Here is a 19,558-nt window from a genome sequence, read left to right as displayed (position 1 = left end):
CTTTCTTTTTATTTTCATATCCTCTATGCTATGTGTTTTACAAAACTCTTGTGTATAGTAGGTACGTAATGATGGTTGATTTGATTGAATCTAACATTCCAAGAGGAAGGTGTCTATAGTGACACGAGGGGCGGGAAGGGTCTAGTCTCAGCAGCATGGTTTTGAGTATTTCTCCCATCTCCCCATCTTCTTCTCCCTCCCCTCACTCTCACACAAAATGTCCTTCACATGACAGCCGCATGATCCTAGGACTGATTCCAGGCGTGAGCCCAGGGCCCAGGTAGTCAACAGAGCCGCTGAATTTAGGAAGAAAACATGAGGCTTTGTCCATCCCACCCCCAGTTTCTCATTATGGTACTTTTTCAGGTTGTCACTGAACGGCGTTTGGCAAATAAAAGGGTGAAAAAGATAAAAATCTAGATGACCTCAGTCTCTCTACCCAGATATAATTATTAGAAACATTTTAATGGATTTGTTTTCCATATTTGTATGTGTGATCCAGTCTTCCTTCATCCCTCCCCACTGTCAAATATGCCTAGAGATAATGTCCAAATAGAACACACGGGATCTGTGTGAGCAAAATTCCAAAAGTTTAGAGAGCAGCCCCTAAGAATATCTAAATAAGTGGGAAAATATATCACATTTCTGAAAATGAAAAATGTGTATAAGAAGTTTGCCAGTTCATCCCACGTTCATCTTTATATATAGCGTAATTCTAATGAAATTTCTTGCAGGTTTTGCTTGGTTTGTGTGAAATATTAATTCTTTTCAACTTGCCAGTGTTTTTCATCTTGAAGACTATGTGGCCAGAAGGCTTATTTTTTTTTCTCCCTAAAGAAGATTAATGCCGGTGAACTTTTCAGTACCACTTACTAAAACATATGACAAAATTACAGTAGTTAGAATAGCACTCTACGGATAGAAAAATTAACAAGACAGGTCAATGGAATAGAAAAGTGAATAGCATAAAAAGTAACTTAGAATGTACTAAAGGTGACCCGATAAGTCAGTGGGGAAAGCAGGACTTGTCAGACTTGCCAAGTGTCTTGGCGAACCATTTGGAAAAAAAGCATGAAGTTAAATCCTAACCTTGCATCATATCCCAGAGAAAACTCCAGATGGATTAAATTAAAGTAGAACGTTAAACAGAAGAAAGAAAGAAAACCATCAAAAGAGAGCTATTTTTTCAAGTTAGTCGGAGGAAGGCTTTTAAAACACCATAACCTCATACAGTCCTAACAATCCTCGGGTGTGTATGTGGTTAAGAAAAGTCTATGTTTGTATTGGGCTCCACGCCTGGATCTGTTACCAATTCCTGTGTGATTTTTGGGCAAATGCCTTATGCTCCTTGTGCCCTCGTTTATTCATTTGAAACTTTAAACTATTGCTCAAATCATTTCTAAAATCTTGTCTGGGGCTGGGGATGTAGCTCAGTGGTAGAGTGCTTGCCTAGCATGCACAAGGCCCTGACTTCAATCCCCAGTTCCACAAAAAGAGGGGGGAAAAGTCTTGTCTGCCTCTGACATGTGTTTTTGCGATTCTGATTGGTCCTTTTTGGGGGGGTTCCCCCACCCCCATTTAGCATCACCAGCGCATGACCTGTAAAACAGCAAAGCAGACCAAGTGGAACCATTTTCTAGTCTGATCGTCGAGATGAAATGTACGGGAGGTGTCGATGTAATGCATTTCACAGAGTATTTGCTGAGCGTCTGTTCAGCATGTCCTGTCCCTGGCTCTATTGTGTCATCCCTTTTCACATCAGAGCAGGCCTTGGATATCACTTCCATCCGACAGATGAGGAACTCAGGGTCATAGAAGTAAAGACGTACAACCCACTCATGTAACTAACAGCTCTCTCAGTGTTTCAGACATATTTTCTTTTGACAGTTGGATTCAGAACCTAGGAAAAGTATTCTAAGAGAAATTGTGCAGAAAGGACAAACTCTTATATATACGTGGCATTAGGAGGATCTAATTATGCCCCTCAAAAATTCATTTCATTTCTAAATGGATTTAGTGCATAGTTGGGGTTAATGCCTTCAGTGACTTTGGCAAAAATACCTGAACCGTAAGTACCGCTAGCCTTCTTTCAGGTTTGCTTGGCATCTCCTCTGCAGCCTTTACTGATACAGCGTAGAAATTATGGCAAAGCCCAGCGGAGTCATTGAAGTAAAAGTCTCAATACTGCTCAGGAAGGGATGCCAAATTAAATAAAAAGAGACCCAGCAGTTCTGCAGCTGCATGCCAACCCAACTGCTGGTATGAGGTAAATGAGGACCAACTTCATTTCACTTATGACCCCAGCCAGTATTTACACAAAAATGCCTAGAGACTGGCACATTGCGAGAGTGAATAGCAACAGCAAAAATAATTATAATAGATGATAACCTCTTTCACAAAACCTTTCTTATCTTAACTAAAAGGCCTACCATTCAAACCCCTTTCCTCTCGTGTGCATTTTTTTCTTATATGGGATGTAAGAGAGATGTAGGTGAAATGGACAGTACCTTATTATTCCCTAGGGATTACTTTGCTAGATTAAAATTTCCCTTGGAATGCCACAAATAAATACTATTCAATAGCAAGAAAAGAAAAAAAAAAAAAAACACGGCAAGGAGTCATTAGATTTTTTGGCCATCTGAGTCCTCAGAAAATTCTGAGTCCACTGTGTTTCTTTGAAGAAAAGCTTTATGCAAAATCAAATTATCACTTATCTTTTAACCTTACAGAAGGCTCTATTAATAATGAATTTATAGCAGTATATTTGCTAGCTGTGTACTGATCTTTGAATGAGTGTGATTTTTTTTTTTTTCCAAAATGTATTCCAAAGAATCCTGGTTCCTTGGAATGCTGGTGTTCCATGGAATATATATTCCATGAAAGGAACATTTTGTGGTCCCATAAAATTGAGAAACACAAGGGTAGAGAAGCCAGACTGACTTTTAACCGTCGGCCACCTGGAGTCACTAGCAAGCCGGCGAGCAGGGTGACTCCTCAGGAGGGGAATGCAGTCAGCAGTGCTTCCCAAACTGCCGCAGAACCCTTTTCTGCAGAATAGCTCACAGCGCTCTACACTGAGGAGCGCACTCTCGGAAATTTCGCTTAAGTGCCGGATTTTAACTATTTTAATGGAAACATTTCTAGACTTTATTACATACTTTCCCTCTTTGGTCACATTTTTACTGGAAGTTAGTATTTTCCTGGGGGTTGAGGGCAGCATATTAAACCCCACTCTTCGCCTGGTGTGCCGTGTACAGAAGGAAACGCCGCAGACTGTGTGATTTCTCCTGGGGTCTCCTCCAGGGTCACCTCTGCTCACCACATCCCAGATGCTTCTGCTGCTAACCATCCTTTTACCATCCGGAGGGCCCGTCTGGCTTTGAGAACTATGACCCAGGGTGTGTGCTTCCTTCCCCTGCCCGCCTCCTTCTTTCCACCATGTTCTGTGTCACACTGCAGTGTTAGTTAGGATGGCCGCCATGTCACTGAATTTCCCAGCTCCAACATAACTTTGTGAGACCACCGTTGTATAAGTGGTTCGTCCTTGACAGAGACATCGTTATGTGCAGCATGACAGGATCCAAAAACTGGGTGACTGGACCATTTCTGTCATGGGGATTTCTAGTGCAGCCTTTCAAATTCATGACTCTGTGTAACAGGGACCCTGAAGGATTTCTATTTTCCTCCCTTCCTTCCTTCTTTCCTTTCTTCCCTTGTTTCTTCTTTCTTTCTTTGCTCTACTCTGCCTTTTTCCCTGAGCCTTTCACCTTTCCTGTCCTGGACTTGGGCAAGAGTGAGCCCTGACTGTTACACACAATGGTGACCCTGGCTTCTCTTAGATGTTTTTCACTCAGTTCCATTTCCATATTCATAGCTATACTATACAATTAAGGGTGCCCAAAATAGTCACTTGCAACTTGACAGGAAGTGATACATCCTCAGAACTATAGATGACATGGACAGGCATCATTATGTGTGGCGTGATAGTACCTGAAAACTAAGTAGAGCGTTTCTAATGTGAGGTTTTCCAATCTTGCCTTTGTGTATCTATGTAGTGAGGCTTCTGAAGGTTTGCCATTTACCTGTTTGTAAGTTTGTGTCATTTTTATTTCTAGGGCCACATTTTTATTGATCTTTGCATAATTCCTCATTGTGAAATGGTTGTTATTTAATAGACATCTGGTTATTTGGATTTTATGTTTAGTCTTCTGTCAGTATGGTAGGATGGCATGTTTCAGGGTATTTTCCCATTTCATTTACATTATCAAATTTATTGGCATAAAGCTGTCAAAAATACTGCCTTGTTATTTTTGTTTAAAACTTCTAGAAAATGTAGTAAAGTATCCTCTTTTATTTCTCATATTGGTGATTTTTGCTTTCTCTGTTTCTTGATCATTCTTTCTGGGACTTATCAATGTAATTAATCTTTTCTAAGAACCACTTTTGACTTTGTTAATTTTCTCTTTTTTTTTTTAATTCTGTGCTTTAAAGTTCCATTGCTTGTTATAAGAAGTCAGGCATAATTTGGATCATTGATTATATATATCTACTATATATAAGATACCTATATATATGTACATATATATCATATGTATTTCTTTTTTGCTGATTTTGAGAATTTTTTCTCTGTCTTTGGCTTCCAAGGGTTTGATTATGGTGCATCCATATGTGGTTTTCTTTGTCCCATTTTTCAGAAAATTGAGGGATATTTGATCACTATTTTTAAAAATATTTTTCTCCACAATTCTCTTTCTCTCTCTTCTTCCTATGGAACTTCAATTATACACAAGTTATATAATGTGCTATTGTCCCACATGTCACTGAGGAACTATTCTTTAAATTTTTTTCTTTCTGTTCTTCAGATTAGATAATACCTATGAACTCTTTTCATTATCCTTTCTTATGCTAAATCCAATGCTGTTAAGCCTATCCAATGAATTTTTCTTTTTAAACATTTTACTTAGAATTCTACAATTTCCATTTGGTTCTTTTTAAATACTTTTCATGTCTCTGCCAAATGTTCCATCTGTTTGTTCATTATGATCATATTTTCTTTAAGAGTTTAAAAATATGTATCATAGCACATTTAAAGTCCTTATCTGTTAATTTTAACCCTTGAATCATTTGGGGGTCTGTTTCTATTCACTGCTTTTTCTCTTGACTGTAATGCCTTGTGCTATTTCTTTGTCAATAAATTAACTTTATTGCTAAGGACATTATAAATGAAGTGTTATGGAGACTGAATTCTATTGCTTTGTTCTCTGACAGGTTGATTCTTATCCAAGTAGGCAGTTAACTTGGGTAGAGTCTAACTTCATTCCTGCTGTGGTTGATAGCAGCTGAATTCTGCTCAGCTTTCAAAATATCTTTAATTATTACATTTTATTTTCTGGGCTCCTTGGATCTCTACCATACTTATGGGGCTCAAAGGTCAACAAAAGGTATATATGGCATTTATTTGCAAGTTTTGGAGGCCCTTCCTCACTCCTTCACCTTCCTCATTTCTGTATTTCCCCCTCATTTGCAGCCTTTATGAAAGCCCTACACGGTACCCTTTGACTTCTCAAGCTAGTAAGACAGTGACTTTCTTCTTCAATAATAGCTGCTCATCAACTTACAGGTTAAGTTCTTTCAGGCCAGAGGTCACGTACATATCAGTCTCAATTGTTGCATTTCCTGTCTTTCAAATAATTGTTTTAATTTTTTTTTCTGGAATTTATAAGTGTTATCTTCAAATTAGTTTATTATAAGCTATTCCATTGTTACCAGAAGGGTAAGCAGGCCATTAGGCTAGTCTTGCTATTGTTTTACCTTCAACAAAACTGGAAATAAATTTACTAATGTGTCTGTGCTATTTGCTCCTTTTAAGTAAGTCTTAAGTGGCTATTTTTTAAAAAAAATTATTTTGTTCAAGTCATTCTTTGTGTTTGTTTGTTTGTCTTTTGTCTTTTTTTGTTTTTGAGACAGGGTCACTCTATACAGTTCAGGCTGGCCTTGAGCTCTCTTTGTAGCCCAGGCTGGCCTTGGACTCACAATGATCCTCCTGCCTCAGCCCCCTGAGTGCTGGGATTACAGGCGTGTGCCACCACTCAAGTCATTCTTTAAATGAGCTAATAAAACAGAATGAGGTGAACTCTAATTATGTAATGCCTTTGGGAGGGTATGCAAATACATTAAATGGTCAGATGTAATAAATACAAAAAAGTTACAGAGCTTTAGAGGGAGAAGAGATCAGAGTTCATTTCCTAAATAGGTTACCTTTAAACTAACTGTTAAAGGGTGACATGAATTTAATAGCAGATTTGAGTGAGGGAGAACATTCTAGAAGGAACATTATAAGCAATGCGAAAAAGTAGGAGATCGGAGGTTCAATTCTCAGGGGCTACATTTAAAAGTATAATTTAGAACTGAAAATCAACATGTAAAAGTTCATGGTATGAGCATACTGTTAACAACATGCCACAACCAATTTTGAAAGAAATAAAGCACATATATAAAAGAACACATACTGAAATGAGCCATTTATGTGAAGTTCAAAAATAACAGGTGGCAATAAAATTCTGAATAGTGGTTACCTGTGGGCGATGGCAGTGCCTTGGGGAGAGGCTTCTAGAGCGCTCATCAAGTCCTCCTTACCATGGCTCCTGGTTAGGCACAGAATTCACTCCGTACAAATCCATCAGGTGGCGATCTTATGATCTGTGATTTTCAAAAAGCAAGTGCTACACTTTCATCACATGTTTAAATGTTGAAGGCACACCAACTGGGTGTGGTGGTGGGCACCTCTGCCAGCTACGTGAGAGGCGGAGGCAAGAGGATTGCTTGAGTCCAAGAGTTTGAGGCCAGCCTGAGCAACGTAGCGAGACCCGCATCTCAAATAAAACGAAACAGAAACAGAATCAAAACCACCCAGAGATTCTGTTGCCTCTCTATAGATCAGTGCACCAATTTCTCACAGCAGCGTTATGGAAGACGAGTGATGTGAAATTGGATTGTATACATTCAAAATATCATGCTATAATAACAAATTCTTGCTTCATACATAATGTTTGAAATAATTCCGATCCACCCAATTTAGAACATGAAACAAAGTTTCCCTTTTCCTCCCAAAGCTGGAGCAGTCTGAGCAAACTGAAGATGTATTTATGCTGATGTTGGCACACAGAGGTACCATTTGAGTAATAAAAATACCCAATGTCATTTAGGATATGAGGGCAACCACTGTAACAAATCACACTAGATTAAACATGATAAGGGTTAGTGCGTTTTCGTGTTACCATTTGCACGAGCACAGTTTGCAATACACGCAGACCTCCCTCTTACCTCTCTGTTGTTGGAACAGTCAGTTTTTCCATGTTGTGATCCAACATGGCTGCTCAGCTCCCACCATCGTGTCTGTATTCCAGTCAGCTCTGATTCTTATTTTGCTGACCAAAACCTTGGCACAAAGCCACATAAGCTGCCAAGAGAGGCCGGGAAATGCAATTTCTTACTGGCCACAAAGCCTTGCCTTGTATTTTTAGTTCTGTCTCTGAAATGGCAACTGTTTCCAAGTGTGTCCTAGTTATTTTCCTGTCTTGATCTTCAGTTTCCCCACCCGTAATAACATGGTGAAGAGCACCGGGGCAGGGCAGGTGAATCCGGTTGTGCAGGATGGACACAATTTTAAAAATCCACTAAGTAGGAGATTCTGGAGCAGAGTGCAAAATGGCAGCATAGTTCCAATATTAACCTCTTCCTATGCCCCAGAAGTGCCAGCAAATTATCAATTTATTAGAATTCTCAAAATACTACAAAATCTGGAGGGAAGGCCATTAAGCAGACATCCTTTAAAATTTTTTTTTTGTCCTGACTGAAGAGGCTTGGAAGAAACAAGCGAACTTGGGAAGTAAACAGTGTGTCTGTCTGATTCTTCCCAAGAGAAGCGAAGTCTAAGTTTCCACCAAAAATGTTCCAGAGGCCTTAAGGTTGAGGGTAGGGAGGGATGACCTTATCCTCAGCTACAGGAGCAGACCCTGACCTACTGTTTATCAAAATCTCAGGAAGGTCAGGCACAGGTTCATGCCTGCAATCCCAGCCCTCAAGGAGGCTGAAGCAGAAAGATTGCAAGTGCAAACCCACTGGGCAACTTAGTGACTTAGCAAGATTTCATCTTAAAAAGAAAAGCAGGGGGCTGGGATGTAACTCAGGGTGAAGGCCCTAAATTCAATTTCCAGTACCCAGCAACAAAAACAATTCAGGAGCTAGAGAAGAGCTGCCCCCCTTTTATTTTCAGTGCAAAGCTATACCCCCAAATCCTTTTTTAAATTTTTCTTTTGAGACAGAATCTTACCAAATTGCTAAGTTTCCCAGGCTGGGCTTGAACTTGATGATCCTCCTGCCTCAGCCTCCCAGAGCGCTAGGATGATAGTCATGTGCCGCCACACCCAGCTAGCCTAGATATTTTAACAAAGGTTACACACTTCATCAGCCAAGGCTCCCCCGATCCAAACTCTGAGGTTCTCACAGGATGCTGGGAGAGAAAACTCAGCAGTACCAGATAACGGGGCAGGAGAAGCGGCAGGATAGCGAGTAGACCGTCTGAATGAGCTGCTCAGGGATGCACAAAGCGGAGGGAGAGGACGTGGTCACTGTGCTGATGTACTGTGATCAGTGGCTTTCTTAGTGACTCTCCTCCACGCCGGCATCTCACTCACAGCTACGAAAAGAAAGGGAGGGAGGGCGGGGTCCAGGAGGAGCGAAAACTGTGGGATGCAAAGGACAGAATCTAAAAAAACATAACTCAAGAACACAAGGCATTTTTTCACAATTTCTTCACATAATCGCACAGCTTGATAGGAACATAAATTAAGTAAAACTAGAGCTCAAACATGAGATGATAGAATAGCAGAATGAGATAAAAAGGGAGATTGCAGATGTAGGGAAACAAGTTGAAACCAAAATATTTTGTGGAAGTCATAAACTATAAATAGAAAGAACAGACACTGATGAATACCGAAGTACTGTTGTGGATAAAAGACTGTAAGAATAGTAGACACTGGGGAAAAGACAAAGGAAATTACGTAGAAGCTAATAGATATGCATATTAGTTCAGTATACACTACTATCTTGGTTGCTTTTCTCTCATTGCTGAGACGAAATATCTGACGTCCAAAATTAAGGAAGGAAAGGTTTATTTAGCTCACAGTTTGTGGAGGTTTCAGTCCATCATCAGCTGGCTCCAAGGCAGAGTGGCACATGGCACAGGGCAACAGTTCACGGCGGTGGAACACAGCAAAAGCAGCAGAGCAAAAGGGAGGAGCGGCAAGCAGCCTCTTTCCCTCCCTTACATTGTATGCAAACTTCCTGCCCAGGGAGAGGGTTAGCATTCACACCCATAATCCCAACATTGGACCATGGATTGATCATAAACTCTAGAAGCCCGTCCCATGACTGCAGGAGGCTTTGGTGGGGGACATCTAAACACAAACCATGACAACTACACTGTTGTAACAAACCTGAGAGTTACGATGACCTCCATAGGTTTATTTCCCACTCACAAAACACTACACAAATGACAACTCCAAGTCTAGGAGGACAGCTCTGCTCCGTGTGGCCATCCAAGACGTGGCTCCTTCACCCCGCTCCATCGGCTCCTCATTTCAGTAGCTGCGGGACAATCTCATTAGAAAGGTAGAGGCTGGCTCTTCTCCACACCCGCATTTTAGCACATAGGAAGGATAAAGATAGTCTAGGGTGAATCTTCTTGGAGTTGACTGGGAGGTGGCCTCACATCTCAGTGGCTTGAGTTTGGTCAGGTGTCCACATTCAATCACAATGGCCTCTGAGAAATGTAGTCTGTAACTGGAAGTCAGTGTTGTCTTAGACATTTCCTTCACTGCTGACACTCACAATACCTGACACAGGCAACTTAAGGAAAGAGGTGCTTATTTTGGCTCATGTTTCAATCCATAGTTGGTTTCCTCCAGTGCACAACAGCACCATGGAGGAGAGATGCTCATGGCATGGTGGACAGAAAGCATAAAGTTGAGGAAGGAGCTGGGAAGGGAGATCTACCCTGGTAGCTCACACCCACAGTCGCCTGCCTCTTCTGCACGGACTACCTCTTCACAGCAAGTCAGCTCCCAGCTCCATAATCCCTTCATCTTCCAAACACATGAGATTTGGGGGGCCTTTTTAGATCTAAACCATAACATTCTGTTCCTGACCACCAAAAGACTCAAGTGCATCTTCATGCAAAATGCATTGAGTTCATCTCTCTAAGAGTTGCCAAAGTCTTAACAGTTCCAGCACTGCTGAAAAGTCCAACTTCCAAAATCTCCTCTGAGACTGAAGGCAAACTCCTAGCTGTGAGCCCCTGCAAAAATCCAAAAGAAAGCCCAGTACTGCCAACATACAATGACAAGGAAAACATTCCAAAAGGCAGAAATAGGGGGACAGAAAGGAGTGGGGACCAAAGCAAGACCAAAATGCAGCGGGACAACCCTTCCGTAGCTGTGTTCAGCACTCAGGGCAAGCTGAGGAGAGAAGTGAACTCCAAATGGCTTAGGCAACCCAGCATTGTCACTGGTTGCAGCCCCTGTGATTTCTCTTTTGGGCTGGCTTTGCCCACTGCCTCCGGATTTCCTCAGATGTTCCATGTTCATTGCTTCTCCAACTTTCTGGGGTCTCCCCTGCACTTTGGGCTTCACTCACACAGCTTCATGCACTACCCTCTCAGAGGCACACCGCCCGGACTCCTAGGTATTCTGAAATCTGGCTGGAAGCCTCCGTGACTCCACAGCTCTTGCATTCTGGGTGCCTGTAGTCATTGCCACATGGTTGATGTCAAGCTCTGTTGCCAGCTCAGGCAGCAATCAGGCCCTTTGGTATCATGGCTGTAAGGGTCTCCGAGTGCCCAGATGGATGAGCACTGTAAACAAAACCCAGGAAGCCCTTTTCCCGGAGGGCCTTCCTCCAATAGGGTGCCCTGGGGCTCTCTTCTCCAACCAAAGTCTTTCACTTATCCACTCATGAGTCTGTGAAGGGTTGTGTCTTTCAGGTTGCTCCCATGCTCTCCAGGCATCATTTGTGCTGTCCTCGTGTAAGGTACTTGGCTTCTTTTTAATTCTAATCTTTTCAGCAACCAAGCCCTCCTCTGCTCCAATTTTATAGGCCCCAATTTTACAGAAATTTCCTTTCTGGTGAAAATAAAAATCTTTTAAAATCACTCAGCTGTGCTGTTTGCTCTTGATCTTCAATGTAGAGCTGGCTAAAAGCCCCTCAACAGTACCCATGTCATAATCTCAATGTTGGGCTGCCTTGAAATTTCCCTCACCAGATTAATTAGTCTGCTGCTCTTAATCTCAGTCTCCCAAAAAATTTCAGAACACTAGCAAAATATAGACAATTTTTCTTTTTTGTTTTTTTTTTTTTTTGCCACAGCATGACATACATGGCCCTGAAGTACAACTGTCAGTGGAGTCCTTGTTCCCAACTAAATCTTGAGCCTGGTCTTTACCATCTGCATTTCTATCAGCATCTGATCTTCTGAGCTCTGACTAGAGCTCTGACTAGCTCTCCTATCAAGCTTGGCTTATAGCATTCTGGGGTTGCTTCTCCATCTGGGTTCTCCAAACCTTTCCAAACTCCTCCTGCGAACCAGTTCCAAAGACTTCTGAACCACCTTGTCAGACACAATCAGAATAATGACCCCACTCTTGATATCAAAATCTGTCTTAGTCACTTTCTTCATTGCTGAGATATAATATCTGACATCTACAATTTAAGAAAGATGTTTATTTTGGCTTATATTTTGGCCCATAGTTGGCTGGCTCTAAGGCAGGAGGGCATAGCAGAGGGGCATGGTAGAAGAGAGCTGCTCATGGCATTGCAAACAGGAAGCAGAGAATCAAGGGAGGTGCTGGGAAGGTAGATAGATCCTTCCAGGTCATACACTCAGTGACCTGCCTCCACACAGACCCAACCTCCTTATGGCAAGGTGTATCCCCATAATACAATCACCTTCCAAACACAGAAGCCTTTGGGGGCCATTTTCGATCTGAACTATAACATACGTGTTCAGCTAAATCTGGGATGCCCTATTCTAAAGGAAACCCTGCTCTAGAGAATGAATAGCTAGGTATCACAACATGAAAGGTAAAGATGAGCCAACATTTAAGGATATTTGGTGTTCCTAAACAGAGAACTCAGCAAATGAAAGAAAGGATGTATTTGTTAATATAATGTAAGAAGATTTTTCCAAAGTGAAGAAAGAACTGAGCCATCAGATGGAAAGAAAACACTGAATTTCAGAAAACTTTGATTTAGAATACAATGATACGTTGGTTATTGAACTCAATTTGTTTCAAATTCATGTTTGAACACTAAATAATTATCACACTAAATGAACATATTTTTCTTATAAGAAATAATGGAAAACCAAGTAATTGGTTCTGAGGCCCAAAAAGTACACATATAAATTCATTTTTGTAGGACTATTTACAATGATTTCTTTCTTTAACTCTATCATGGTTCTCACTGTTTTCCTCTTATCTTTTCTCATGGTATCACTAACTTTGTTTGGAATCATGGTTACAACATTTTACACAAATAAGGTGTAAAAAAAAGCACAGTGGTGAATGTTTTAATCCACTAACACAAGTACCATATGTTGTCTAGGTGAGAGCTGTGCTAGACTAAAACATCACCCCTTTGTGTCCATAGCAAGCTGTGACCCGTGACTTACTCTTGGCCAGTATAGGTTTTTTCATGTCGGATTTTCAGTTTGACTGTCAAGCAAAGTTACAAACACTAAGCAACAATTTTTTTAAACTTTGCTCTTTGAGTAGTGGAAGGTTCAAGCTTGGAGCCATTTGATAACTGAGGTATCACTATATTTAACATAAATTATTTCATAGATAAATGCCTGAATTAAAAGACAAAGAATGTTTTAGACATCTAGACAAGAAGAAATTAGATCACCTATAAAAGATAAATCAGTCAGGCATCAGATTTCACAATATTCATTATAGAAGACAATGGTATGGTGTCTACAAAGTTTTGAGAACAGAAAAAAATGACCTGTGAACATTTGTTGGGAAAAAAAATTGTTTAATAACCAAAGCCAGCCTATTAAGAGATTACTCAAAATAAGAACTTTAACCTATAGAAGGTACAACAAAAGGATTCTTGGTAGCGTCTGGATCCATTTATATGTAGAAATAAATAATTATCACAATTTTGGTGTCAAAATATAATGTGAGTACTATAAATCCAAACAGTGTAAGAATAGTAATCCAGGCTTGGGAAGTGAGCAAAGATAGGAGTTCTAAGAGATCTCTACTGTTCTCGCCTTTTGAAGTCAGGATGTACCGTCCATAACAAAACACATGTTAAAAAATCTAAATGTTTTTTCATAATTACCTTTACTTAACTGTACAACAGGGGCCCATACATTACTGCCTGAGGGTTGACTTCCTATTTTTGTAAATACAGTTTCATTGGAACACAGCGCCTCAGTGCATTGAGCCTACTAAACAAAATACCATGAGCTGGCTGGCTCAGAACAAGAGACCCAGAAGTCCAGAATCAAAGCTCTTAGATCTGTGTCTAGTGAGGGTCTGCTTTCTGGTTTATGGATGGTACCTCCTCACGGTGTCCTCACATGGTGGAAAGGACAAAGGAGCTTTCTGGTTCTTGTTTATAATGGCACTAAGCCCTCATGGCCTAATCACCTCTCGAATGCCCCCCCTCCTAATATCATCTCACTGGAGAGCAAGTTTCAACCTATGAATTCGGGGAGCACAGCCTTTCAGACTGTAGCACGTGGCTTCATGCGTTTGTTTAACTGTGTCCCGTGCCACTTTGCAGCTGTGACAGCAGGACCTCACAGACCCACATGCCTGAAATATCTACTATCTGGTCCTTCAAGGACAAATTTACCAGCCCGTGCAGAGAAATAATTTTCAGTTCAGAGGAACCTTGTAGTAAAGAAATATTTATTCAAGGTTTAATAATTTGTTGAGTTTAATTCAGTCCTTTTTTGCTCCTCCTAAATTCATGTCAAATTAAATTTAATAATGTAATATAAACCCTATTTTTACACACTGATGTATCAATCATTTGAAAGCTATCAAGGCTGATGGATCTGCTAATGCTATTTTCATGGTTTCTTAAACTGTCATCTTTGTGTGTCTGCGTTGTTTGGAATCTTTATAATGAGCATATATCATCTGTACCAGGATAATAAAATAGAACGGCTGTTCTATTTAAAAACATTGGGAGCAAATATACCAAGATATTAACAATGGTTAATTCTGGTAGGTGGGACTATGATTGCTGTTTTCTTCTTGACGCTTTTCTATGTTTTTTTTTTTAATTAAGGTATATAAGGTTTAGGCATAAAGTGATAAAGTTCTGAATTATAGTTTTGCAAATAGTAGCGAAGAAGCAGATATGAAGACTGTGGTTCTATTTATAATTCTTTTGTGATCTGGTAGTCGATATTGTATTATTGTGTGACATTTCCTCTCATATACAGACTGTGTGGTTCTCACATAACGTACCGTATGCAGCATGGCATGACAGAGAAGCCGGAACAGATGATACTTGAAATGGTCAGGTAGTGAGTGAGCACGTTTGTAAAGCTGGCTCTTTAACTTGCTTTTCTGTCAATCTACCTTTCCAGTCTCTGCTCAGCTCCCTCCTTTTGATATATACATGTTAGTCTAGCCGCGTACAACTCCTTGCCTCTGGCCAAATCTTCCCGTATCGGAATACTGTTTTACTTCATCACCATCATTCCTTCAACCAATAATTGCGTCCCTATACCTAATGTAAACCAATGCTTCCTTTAAGATAACAATTTCAATATCCTTTGCTGCAGTGCATCTCAAACTCCGCTGCATATCAGAATCACACGGGAGCTTTAAAAAATACTGACGCCCAGGCCTCCGCTCAGCTATTCTGATTTAATGGTGCAGGGTTAGGGCCCAGGCAGCAGTATCTTTTTTAAAAACTCCCTTAGTGATCCTAATATACAGTCAGGGTTGAGAGTCACTGCAAACCTTGTGCAGTAGCAGCAGGCAGAGTTAATTACTCCCTCTTCTGCACAACCATAGCCCTTAGCTTTTCCACCGCTCATGAAATTTAATGCTCATTGTATTAAAGTTAGTGTTACATAGTAAGTGCTCAGTAAATACTGCGGGTTGTGGCAATTCCTTCTCCCTCTAACCAGGTGTGTGCAGGAATGGTTATCGTTCCAAGGAAAGGGAGAGCAGAGTGGGTAGTGCTTCGTAGTTGGGGATGTAGTCTGAGGGGTTTATTTGATTTCTGTAAACCATAATCCTCCCCTGTGTGCCCTACATACCCCTCACTGCCTTTTCACCATCATTCTTGGGTCTGGCTTTCACACTGTTTTGACTGAAGCAGTTTAAAGAATTACAACATCATTACGAACGTGCTGACTGCCTGGCAGAATCTGAACATCACCTGCTCTCCGTCCTCTCCTTTGTGTCGTTCTTTACATTACGCTTTAGGCTGGACCCTGCTGCTTTAGCTTTCAAGAGTCGCCAGGTGTTCTTTATCAAAAGCTTTCAGAAAATCCAGATAAATTATGCTCCATGCCCCCCAAACTGCCAACCCTATGTTTTATACCTTCATCGAGTGTGACAGTTTTATTTCAGTGGAATCTTTCTCTCTCCCTTCCATTTGCCTTTGTCTCACTGATCCGGGTATCAGGCAGGCAGTGGAGGTCCTGCCCTTCTTGATTCTGTGTGTCTGCAGCAAAGTAAATGCCACCTCTGAGTGCAGCGCTTGGGGTGATTACCTCAGCCTCCCCACGAGGAGGAACTCTTGGAAGCTACTTGTACCTGGAAAGGAGGTGGGGAGAGGAGAACCGAGGATGACGAAAAGCCACCAAGGTGAATCAGCAAGACTGGATCCCATAATGACCACAGTGCATGAGTTCCCACTATGGCCTCCCCTTGGTCTTCCCCTTCCCCATCCAGTTCACCTGGAAGGACTTTCTTTCTACACTTTCCATGCCCAGAAGACCGAACTTTCTGTCTACACTTTCCTTTTAAAATACCATTTCTTTTTTGTCTTTTTTTTTTCTTTTTTCTTTTTTTTGTCTTTTTGAGACAGGGTCTCGCTATGCAGTTCAGGCTGACCTTGAGCTCACTTTGTAGCCCAGGCTGGTCTCGAACTTGCAACGATCCTCCTGCCTCAGCCTCCCGAGTGCTGGGATTACAGGTGTGCGCCACCACACCAAGCTTAAAACACCATTTCTAATAGACTGGGGGTGTAGCTCAGGCATACACAAGACCCCAAGTTCAATCCTCAATACATATATTGGCAGCTTCATTGTTTCCCATTGGTACCACATTCTGACAGTGGGGGACCTGACATTTTATGCACATAAGCATTTGTCAGTCAACAAATTCTTAATTAGTAAGGTGATTTTCTCCCTCTCAGACTTAAGGAAATTTCTCTTTTCTTTTTCTTTAAGGGCCCTGGCCCTTAATAAGATGTGGTATAACTGAGTCTGATAGCAAATTTCATCAGTGTCAAATTAAGTTAATTTTTAAACTGAAAAATCTGTGTACATCTAGTATATTGTGTAATCCGAAGCACATTTACTGACCTTTCTGTCTTGAGTTCTTTAGTAAACAGCAAGCCATTACCTAGTTCCCTTGGAAGTTATGCAAATTAATTAATGTTTGGAAAATGACTTGAAAATTTAAATCAGTCTATAAATACCAGACAGTTGCATTTCCCCTGCTGAGAGGCCCAGGTAATTCATAACCTCGTATAATAAAGGTAAAAATAGTGTACTTGGGCTATACAATTACATGTGATTTATATGAAATGCATATAATCTTTAAAATTTAGAAGCCATTTAATAGAAACAATTCATATTTCATAACTGTAATAAAAGCCTTTTATGACTTTAGGAAAAGTAATTATCTACTGTAACTGATTTAGACACTGTCTTTATTTCTGTGAGCTGCATAAGAACCTACTCAGTGTTTGTGTTTAACCTGTTAATATTGACTGATATGTTCTGAGTCTCCCATTTTATTTTTTTAACCTCAAAACTCAAATATTTATTTCCTGGGAAATTTGTCTGTACAAAACTTTGCTGTATTCAAAACCTCCTATGTTAAGATTTAGCACTTTTATATTGAAGTCATTAAAATTGAACAAACTCTTAATAGTTCCTTTATTAACTACTGTCCTGACTTTGCATAGTGGAAATCACCACATGTTAATTGATTTAATTAACTATTTTAAATTACACAAAATCCTGACAGAAGACAATAGCACAGGGTACTCTGGGCAATAAAGCTGGAGCCGATATTGTTACTTTATTAAAACTTAATGAAACGATTCATAATCTTATTTATTGTTTGCAAGAAGAAAACTGTGTTCATTGTAAAGGCAAAAATGTCTGCTGAAAGAATTTTCATTATCATCTAGGTGAGCGTTCAGAAGTTAATAAAAGGGTCCACTATATCCAACCTCACAGTTCTGCCGTCTTCTTATTGCACGGATCCCTACTTTGTCCCCGTACCAGTCTTACAGAAGGATGCCAGTAAAGGTCAGTGACACGGTGGCCGTGTTATACATTTAGGGATAGAAGGGGAAAAGCAATCAGGGGCCTGCGTCTGAACTCTGCTGAGACACAATTCTCAAGTCAGCCTCCCACAAGGCCGATCCTCACTCTGCGTTTCCTCCTTATAAATCAGAAGCTCGGATTAGATGGTCACTGACTTCCCTCCCACCTCTAAAACCCCTCATTTTATGGATTTCATATTAATTCAGATGTTAGTGTTATAATGTCAAACAGTCATTACGTTTATGTGGTATTGTTAGACATTATCAAGTTTCTGAAGCTATTCCGGGTAGTACTTTAGAAATCTTTTCCAGTATGCCACCTACACAGAAATATGAAGCCAGAATTCATGTGACTAGCACTTAAACTCTGTTTGTATATATTCTTGTCCTGTGATGCCAGTAGATTTCTAACAGAAAAGACTCTATTATCTTCACTTCCTATCCCTAGTGCCTAGAACCACACCCAGCATCTTGTAGACACTAAATGTCTGATGAGTGAGCGAGTAAACAGATGAAAGAGTAAGTGAATGAATGGCTAGAGGCTGAAATCATAGTGTAGCCCTCTCTGCTTTTTCCTACTATTTAAGTGGCCAAATGTTCAATGATGCCTAAGCGGATCTTCTTTCCTAGCTTAAGCACAGCTGAGTAAGATCTCTTCAGTATCTGTCTCCCTGTCTAGCTGTTGTCCGAGGTACTTCGAGGACCCAGGGTTGGTTCCCAAGGGGCTCTGGTTCCTAGAGATTCAAAGTTTTTCTTCTAGCTATCACATCTGCTATCAGCTGACCTCCATCTGCTGGGGGTGGAAATCTCGGGAGTCTCTGAATTTATTAAACTTCCCACAACTCTATTTCTTTCCTAGGGATGAGCCATTACTCAGAAGTCTTTGTGATGCATACTTTTTAGTTAGCTTAGGTAATATTTACTCCCTGGGAATAGCGAGCAACACCAGCAGAGTTTCTGTTTCTTGCTTCAGTATCCTGTCATATTCTTCCCCGATCAGACGAGGATCAGTAAAACAGTGAAGGAATCAATCATTCCTTGCTTTAAACTGCTATGAAACAAAAGTTAATCTACAAGCATGGAAACTCGGTCAAGAAAAAGTAACATTTTTTATCCCTAACTTATTTGCCAGAGAACACATGCCCACCATAATATTTGTAATTAATCCAGCAATTAATCAGCATATATTTATGGCATACTTGCGGTATGCCCGGTACTATGCAAGGTAACGTGAGCTGCAGGAAAGCGCAAGCTACAGTAATCTACACACCGTGTCTAGGTTTTTCAGGTGTTCTCGATGCCCTTGAGTGTCTTTTAAATCTTGCCCCAGTTCCACACAAGTCCAGCATGAAAAGAGATGAATTACATCCACAAGACAAAATCGTTTGGGAAAATGCACACTAAACGTCACTACTTTTTCCGCAGTTATCTGGCTACATCCAAAAGAGAAAGCTCCACCCTTACCCAGTGGTTAAGAATACAAGGTTCACGGTACAGCCCAACTTTTCACTTCAGGCTGGGTGTGGTCTCAGGCGAGAGGTCACAGTCTGACCTCTGAGTAAACTCTGAACTCTGAGTGAGGCACTCCTGACACAGCCCTCATGTCACCCCCTCTCTCCGTGCTCCTGCTGCTGGGGCCTTCTCTCTGCCCCTTACCATGCCAGTCACATCTTATATAAGGCCTTCTAGACTGTCACATTGTACAATGATGTGTTTACTTATGAACTTACTTAATGTCTTCTCTACCACTAGAAGTCATGCAGTCTCTCACTTTATTGCCTTGTCCCCAAGCCCCCAGAGTAGTTAGTTCCTGACACATAATAGGCGTCTAAGAAATGCTGGCTGAATGAATGCCAGGATGAATGAGCTTCTCATTCCTAATCCACTTAACCGGAAGGTAAGGGTGTTATGAGGACTTCAGAAAACGGTAGTGTTTAAAGATAATCGTTTTGACTTTTTT

The 19,558-nt window shown here is 40.7% G+C and overlaps 1 protein-coding gene across 2 annotated transcripts in view; it reads left to right on the top strand.

Moving 5' to 3' along the window:
- Positions 1 to 19,558, top strand: part of Iqch (IQ motif containing H) — a 198,621-nt gene that overhangs the window by 55,436 nt on the left and 123,627 nt on the right. For both annotated transcript variants that reach the window (XM_013518930.1, XM_013518931.1), the window contains exon 6: positions 17,461 to 17,581. In XM_013518930.1, coding sequence (XP_013374384.1) covers positions 17,461 to 17,581 — 121 coding nt within the window. The remainder of the gene's footprint in view (positions 1 to 17,460; positions 17,582 to 19,558) is intronic.

Source organism: Chinchilla lanigera, unplaced genomic scaffold, assembly GCF_000276665.1.
Source record: "Chinchilla lanigera isolate Chin_1 unplaced genomic scaffold, ChiLan1.0 scaffold00049, whole genome shotgun sequence".
Lineage (NCBI taxonomy): Eukaryota > Metazoa > Chordata > Mammalia > Rodentia > Chinchillidae > Chinchilla > Chinchilla lanigera.
Note: the sequence above shows the minus strand (reverse complement) of the source record. Positions and strands in the feature narration are given on the sequence as shown.